Source organism: Cryptomeria japonica, chromosome 3, assembly GCF_030272615.1.
Source record: "Cryptomeria japonica chromosome 3, Sugi_1.0, whole genome shotgun sequence".
Lineage (NCBI taxonomy): Eukaryota > Viridiplantae > Streptophyta > Pinopsida > Cupressales > Cupressaceae > Cryptomeria > Cryptomeria japonica.
The window spans coordinates 108,938,793-108,946,492 of NC_081407.1; the positions used below are offsets into that span (position 1 = coordinate 108,938,793).

A 7,700-nucleotide genomic window follows, 5' to 3' on the forward strand; every position below is an offset into this window, starting at 1 on the left:
ATCCAAACATAGAAGGAATCATAAAATAGAGACTAGAGTTCTTTCATCAGAATCAATTGGATTAGTGGGCTTTTCATTGACCAATCCTATGAACCTTTCATTTTCCTACACTCGTTTCAAATCCAATGCCATGAAGATTGTAAAAAGGTGAAAATGAAAGACCTTGTTAAACACCCAGTCAGTGGAAACTGGTCTGAAAATAAAATTCAATGCAACTATAGTTAAACAAAACAACATTAGCCATGCCTATACAATTCTCAAATCATGATCTATATGATTTCAATAAGACAAACGAGAGGCCATGATTCAGTCCACTCAATATTGATCAGACTATATTTGAGCTGTAATTTGGAAACAGATGATTAAGCTGTCTTATCTTGGCTTGGACTTTTCTGGAATGTTGATATCTTGTACTACTAAATCTGTGGCAGAGCGAAAATTCCTGAAACTCTTAGCAAAATTGTCCCACTAGTCGGAGTACTCACATACAAAAATCATATTTCTATCACACATCCAATAGTTGGCCACACGTTCAGAATCAAATTAGAAAGATTGAAAGTTAAATATGGTTTTAACTTTTAACTAATACACATCCATTGGATTCTTTAGTCCACTAATGCTTTCAAGCTATATATGTGTGTTTCATATCCTTTGCAAGCATTAGAGTCTATAATGGAACTATATGTGGGTTTCATAGGTATGAATAAAATCATTCAACATTGTCTCAACCAAATAAAATAATAGAAGACAAGAAATTGACTCCTCAACTTATTGAATAGGGCAAATATCCCAGTCTGGGGCAAACCAATGATGAAATTGATATACATTTTTGCCTCACTTATCATCTTTATTTATTTACAAAATAGTATTTCTGTATAGAGACAAAGAAATATTGACTGTAAAAATATTTTTTGTAGCCTTGTATCTTTTTGGTATTCAGAAGCAGCAGTTACGAAGTACTAGACAGGGACCTAAACTGCCTGCAATTCAAGCCATATGTCCATAAATGCCCTTTTGATCAAATCATGGTGCTCGGGAGGATTCAAGCTGAAGTAGCAATATAACATCTCCTCTAGATCAGAATTGCTGATGTCTATATTGCTAGCCAAAATCATCTCCATCATAGAGTCCCTAAAGTCCTTGTAAGGATTGAATGAATGCTTAACTAAGGCTACACTTTCTTTCACAGATCTACTGAAAATCTCAGAGGGCAAGAATGCAGAAAGGCTGTCAGCAACTCTCCTGGTTTTCCTGTCATTCATTGAGGAGATCTTGGTTTCCTCTTCAACAGCAGATACAATTTTCTTGTCCTCAAATTTGACACCCTCATTTTCAAGGTCATGAGTATGACCATCCATTTCAGGCCCACGGTTGGTGTTATTACCCTCACTTTTCATGGATGCAGGTTCCTCTGTCCATGGTCCATTAAAATCCTTTTTATCATTCTCTCTGCAATGCTCTCTCTTTTCCTCACTATCAGACTTGAGATCCTTATTATCAACAAGGTAATTACCCTTCATTTCAAGCCCAGATGTGTTGTCACTACTTACACTTGTAATGGATCCATTAGAATCCTTTCTATCATCATCTCTCCAGAGTTCCTTTTCCCCTTTGCAAGAATCATCATACCTAAACCAATCTGGACCATATTCCTTGAGTTGTGATAGAACAAACAATGCATCTATGCTCTCTGACAATCTATGCTGGCTTCCATGTTCATCATCCCCTCCACTTCTCTGATAGGATTTGGCTCTTTCATTTGCACGTTTCAAGCTAAGTGATCTAGCCAACATCCATGAGGATGATTCCTCATTGTTTTTCAATTTATACCTTTTGCTGGAAACCCATGAAGGCCACACAGTATGATACAGGTTTAAGTGCATCTTACCCATTCTTGTGCCAAAAAAACTACAACACCTTAGTACAAATTCCTCTTATTCAACATGAGCTCCATTGATAGACGAGGCTTACACAGCAATCTTGCCCAGAAAATCTTCTAAGCCAAACATTTATGATGGTGCTTCAACATCCTCACTATTAAGGAAAAAATCTGCACGCATAAGTCAGTTACCCTTCTTTAGAATTGTCTCCAATGGTGACACTGCTTAAAATATATGACTCTTCTCAGAAATGTAACACCCAAATCTCTAATGCTCTTGATCAGCTTAACATCTAGTAATGAAAGTGATTTCAATCTTGTTCAAAAACTCAGCAACACACAAGTCCTAACTCCTCTTCTGCAACAAGATCTCCATTAATGAAGATTCTTCAACATCCATCTTTCAACCTTACACTAAAAATGTATGCAACACCCAAATCCTCATTCATCTTGGACAAAGTTATCTCCAATGATGACAGTGCTTAAAAGCATATATCTTATTCCAAAAACTCTGAAACAACCAAGTCTATCACTCATAATCAATCGGATCTACATTGATGACATTGTTTCCATATCTATGTTAAACCAACAAAACAGGAATATCAAAGACCTAATTCCATTTTTTCCTCATTATATCCATTAACTAAACCGTTTCAATACACATTTCATATATTTCACCTAAAAATCTGTAAACCCTTTCTACACCCACAATATACCGCCTAAAAATCAGCAACATTGAACACCCAAGTACTCATCTACAACATGGACTCCATTAATGACAGTGCATATACATATGCATTAAAGACTTGAAATTAAAAAAACCCAACACACAAATCCCGATCTTACACTATTAAACTCTGAGCCGCCCAAATCTTCCATTATGTTTCCTCACCATTGCAATCGTACAAACATATGAAAAAGAATCTCCAACACCCAGTGGTTAGCCTTTGTCAGCATTATCTCCAATGATAGACCATGCTTAAATATCCATTTAAACCCCCCAAAAAACCTGCAACACTCAAATGTTAACTCATCTTCTTTAACTATATCATTGATTGACAGTGCCCCTGCATCAAATTATAGCTATATATATACATACGCCACAACATTCTGAATTGTGAATGATATTCACATAACACCATCTATTCTAATGGTCACATCTCATGGGTACATACTCATTAAATATAAAGCCCACAATAGAACCAACTACTTTCTACACCATATACCTATTCTTTGTCAGTATCCCCTGCTAATTTGCAGCCCCTCTTAATGATATTTCAGTTCCATAGCAGGACAAAAGCTTCACGAATTAAGCCAAGCAATTGCTCACATGTGTACAAAGTTAACATAGATTGCTCACATGTGTACAAAAACAAAAATAAAATCAGCCAGCCAGGCTGTAATACAAAAATTCAGGGTGGCAAATTACAAGCTAATCTTGCCCCTCTAAACTTAGAGTTTAGACAGTTGGAGGAAACATCTAACATTCATTACTACTATTCACAAATACTAATGATGTGACCTACCTCAGAAAATCAAGGCTAGGCCGCCATTTTAACCTACATAATATGGAGGACAGTTTATCCAAAACTTGGGTACTAAGTATTAATATAATTGTTATTGGAAAAGGGTACTTAGCAGTTATGTTCTTTAAGTACATAATTATGTCACTGTATGTACCGTGACAGATAACAATAACCAATATTGGTAATTTGTGATGGAGGCACAATCGATATTTAGAAAATACTGTATAGTAGAAGTGTTTTTTTTTTAATATTGTTTTAATAGATCAGTGATTAGTACACTAAATATTAATGAGATGTTAAAGTTGTCATCTTCTTCAAAATAATTTTATTTTTTTTGGATAAAAGTGGGCAAGCCACGAAACTATATTTTATTAATTCTGAATTTTGAAAATACAAACAGGTTCAAAGGGCATACCGGCGGGAAAGAACCTGCAAGAAAACCTCCGGTTGTGACCCAAAAAAATAAATTTAAAACCCCATAAACCCAATTACATATCTGATTATGATCCCCCTCCCATTACATAGCTTTTCAAAGATGTACATATCATTATCCAAAAAACCCCATATACTTAATTACATATTTGAAATTGATCAACCTCCCATTACATGGCTTATTGAAGATATACATATCATTATCCAAAAAAAATAAAAATTATGAGGAGTAATTTGTAGAGTAAGTTTGCCATGAAGATATATCAACCGATTAGAACCCTGCATCAAAAAAGACATCAACATATCTACACACATAGTTAAATCGGAAACCAAGAGCTTGAGCTCTCAACAGGGAGCTCTCTATCCATGATCAAAGGAGGAATGCTCTGCAAGGGAGATTCTAACAACGGAGGAGCTAAAGCCAAAAAACCAAAAAAGAGCAGAGAATGTAAACCCGTAAGCACCATTAAGGCTTTATCCACAAACTGTGAGGGAACCAATTCTAGCAAGGATTCAAAAGCATGCAATGTGTCCCCCAATCTATCACATAATAACCCCATTCTTAACTCGAACAATAAAATTCCACAGTTCCCATTATCCAGCAGATCAGAGCGAGGAAGAAAACCCCCATAATAAAAAGAGCCCAACTCCAAATGATAATTATCCAATGCAGAACTAACAAACTCCCAGGAGCAAATCGAGGGAGAGATAAACGTATGAACCAAGAGGTGGAGTAAATCCTTATCAAGCAAAATATCATAGCAAACAGTAAGAAAACGAAACAAAATCTCAGAGCCAGAAAAACAAAGACCAGACTGCAACCAGAGAGATCCCAGCAACCTGTGAACCTCAAAATCCACCTGAGGAGTAAGCAAACAGAACACTTCCCCAAGCATTTCAGAATTTTTACTAGGAGCCTCAATTTCCCTCTCAATCGGGCATTCGACAATGACCCTATATCGTGCAACAGAAAAAGCACTCGACATATGAAACAGAGCTCGAACAAGAATAATCCAAGCATTTACTGTTGTATTGAGAACGAAATCGGCTTTTAAAGACCAGTCGCCACCAAAAACGTGAACCAAGATAATAATGGTACTTCAAAAATATAAATAAAGTCAATTGAAGCAAGATTAAAGCTCATACAAGGTAAACCATAAATAATGGACTTCGCACGAGGATGGTAGCTGAAACAAGTACTTCATATCCCAACCGGTGCCACATAACAAGCTACACACTCCTTATCATAATAGCTTCATAAAAAGCCGTGGATGATTACCGAAACACATTCCCTTCGTACATCATAAAACAGTAAAGCTTTTAAAACACACGAGCGAGGATAAAGCAGATCAAAAAATACCAAATCATAACCGCGAAACCAATCTGTTGACAGGGCGCCACCTTAATACCATAACAAGTACCACCCTTGCTGCTTATGATAGATCATAAGCATACTCAATAGCCAACTAGGAATTGCCTACTAAGCATGCTTACCACTTGCGCATAAACCTCAAACATGCTACCTTCTTAAGGCATAAGGGCACTCAAGGACTTTTTATGAGAACATATTAAACCAAGAAGATTTAATGCAAATGTTTCAGAAGGGAAGGCGGGAACTCATCCATACTTATATCCTGCAAGTTTGCGTTAGTGTCAATGGCTAAATTTGCCAAAAAATCCGCTATTATATTAATTTCTCTGAAGCAATGGGTGATCAAAAAGGAATCAAAGAAAGCCAACTGTTGTAAAATTAACTCCAGAACATATTGTAAATTCCAACAATTAGATTTCTTCTTCATAACACATTGGATGGTTACCATCGAATCCCCTTCAATTACAAGATCCTTGATACCCAAGGATATAGCCATGTCCAAACCCAGTGACAGGGCCTTAAATTCTGTGAAATTATTGGACTTATAACCAACAGCATGACATCTGGCCTGGACAATATTCGCATGATGATAAAAAATCACCATACCTACCCCTGCCAAACCAGGATTTCCACGAGAAGAACCATCAAAATTTAATTTAAAATGCGTATTAGGAGGGGGCTTCCAAATAGCTAAATGTCTTTTGGTTAAAGCATTACTCTTTCTCAAAATGGAACCATGAGAAGGCAAGATAGATAATAGCTTCCGGACCCTAGTCACCCTACTATCCCAGTGCGAAAAAGAAGAGAGATTTTCGAGGTTCTTAAAGATATAAGACAAGACAACTTCTAAAATAGAGGATTCAATTTTTAGTAAAACCTCCTCAAGAGAAGAGCTATTCTTTTTAAAGATCCTATTATTCCTTTCTAGCCAAATGTTCCAAATTAATATGGAAGGGGAAGCAATCCAAAGACAAGCATAGAAGGATGAAGCAAACAGAAGAGGCCAAGCTCTGAAGTGTGAAATAAGATCTTTCCCTATTACAAAAGATAGGTTCAATTTGCTAAAAAGCCACTGCCAACATTGAAATGCAAAATCACAGTGAAGGAAGAGATGAGAGGAGGTTTCCAAATTTTTTTTGCATTACACACAAGAAAAAACATTAGTGATACCAAGTCTATCCAAGCGCATGCCTGTAAGAACCCTATCCCGGACTGTATCAATAATTATCTACCAATATTCACATGGTAACATGAAGTTATTTAGAAACATTCACATTATAACATAAAGATGTTATCTTCTGAAAGAAATCGTAACAAGAGTTTAGATTGTAGGCATGCACTTTTGTAATGGATATTTTGGAGTGTGTGAGCTATGTTATTGCCTCACAATCCTTTTTTTTATGGTTATAGACTATTTTTAGTATAATAGTTTCATTTATTTTCTCGCATGTTGGTTGTCTTTTCTAATGTAATCTATTTGCATGGTTTTGATATTTTAAAAAAATACATGAAGTTAACACAAAGCATTTGAGTCCAAAATTACATCAACCAAAACATTATATCATCACATGTGTTAATATTACACTAATTAATATTAGAATGTTATATAGATTAGAATAGCTACCATTCAAATTCTTCAATTATGAAGGTGCTTATGTTAATCTCTACACTAATCTAGAGATTCTTGGGACAAGGTTGTGCATGGTGTGCTCGGGAGATGTCAATTCTTTCCTAGCAACTCGTTGTCATCCTTGCCCTCAAAATTTGAGATACTTGCCTTGGTGTACATTGCTAGAGTTATTTTGCTTTTGTATTGATTTTCCTACTGTTGTTTGCTTGATGTTGTGTTTGGTCATTAGTCTTTTGGAGTTTTTAAAATGTTTTTAATTGCCTTGGGCTATACAAGGTTTGTAGGGTTTGGTCTTGATAGATTTCTTGCACAGATGTGTTTACCACATCTATGAGGGCTTGCATGGACACCAACTCTTTAGATGATAGAGGAGAAGATGTCACCAAAGATGAGGCACAAAAAATTGTGTAAGGAAGCCTTGCAAGCAAAAGGACCAGAGACATCATTTGACAAAGCAAGGTTTAATGTAGGAATCAAAGGAAATAGTTCAAGGCACTTCAGAGGTGAGGGAGGAGCCATCAACGAGAAAATCGAAGGAGGTAAGGACCCTTTCCTTCCTAGGGTTCTAAGAGTTAGCCCCAATGATAATATGCTTAATGTCTTAAAGAAAGAGGAGAATAGGCTTAAGCACATTGCAATTTTTTTGGCTAGTCTTGATAATAATAATCTTTTAGCTAGGAGATTCTTTGATAATTGGCTCATTAGAGTTTGGGGAAGGAAGCTTGGTATCCATATTACCTTTTTTAAGATAGATTCATAGGGGTATTTTTGTTATTTTCCTAAAATATCATAAATGCAATCTAGAGTGCTAGAGAAAAATTATTTGAACATAGGTGATCCTTGTTTAAGACTATTGCTTGG

General features: G+C 36.0%; 1 protein-coding gene across 2 annotated transcripts; it reads right to left on the reverse strand.

Moving 5' to 3' along the window:
• Nucleotides 1-738: 738 nt before the first annotated feature.
• Nucleotides 739-3,128, reverse strand: LOC131075794 (uncharacterized). Of its 2 annotated transcripts, none has more exons than XM_058012686.2 (2): nt 2,772-3,128; nt 739-2,050 (listed from the first exon to the last, which is right to left on the reverse strand). In XM_058012686.2, the coding sequence occupies exon 2, from the start codon at nt 1,890-1,892 to the stop codon at nt 972-974; it is 921 nt and encodes a 306-aa protein (XP_057868669.2). In that variant the 5' UTR covers nt 1,893-2,050; nt 2,772-3,128; the 3' UTR covers nt 739-971. The 2 variants fall into 2 exon arrangements, with proteins under 2 accessions (XP_057868669.2, XP_057868668.2); XM_058012685.2 differs by having other exon boundaries at nt 2,726-3,128.
• Between the last annotated feature and the right edge of the window lie 4,572 nt (nt 3,129-7,700).

Bases quoted from the DNA above. Each gene is read 5' to 3' on its own strand.
- LOC131075794 (XM_058012686.2), bottom strand. From the start codon at position 1,892: ATGGGTAAGATGCACTTAAACCTGTATCATACTGTGTGGCCTTCATGG.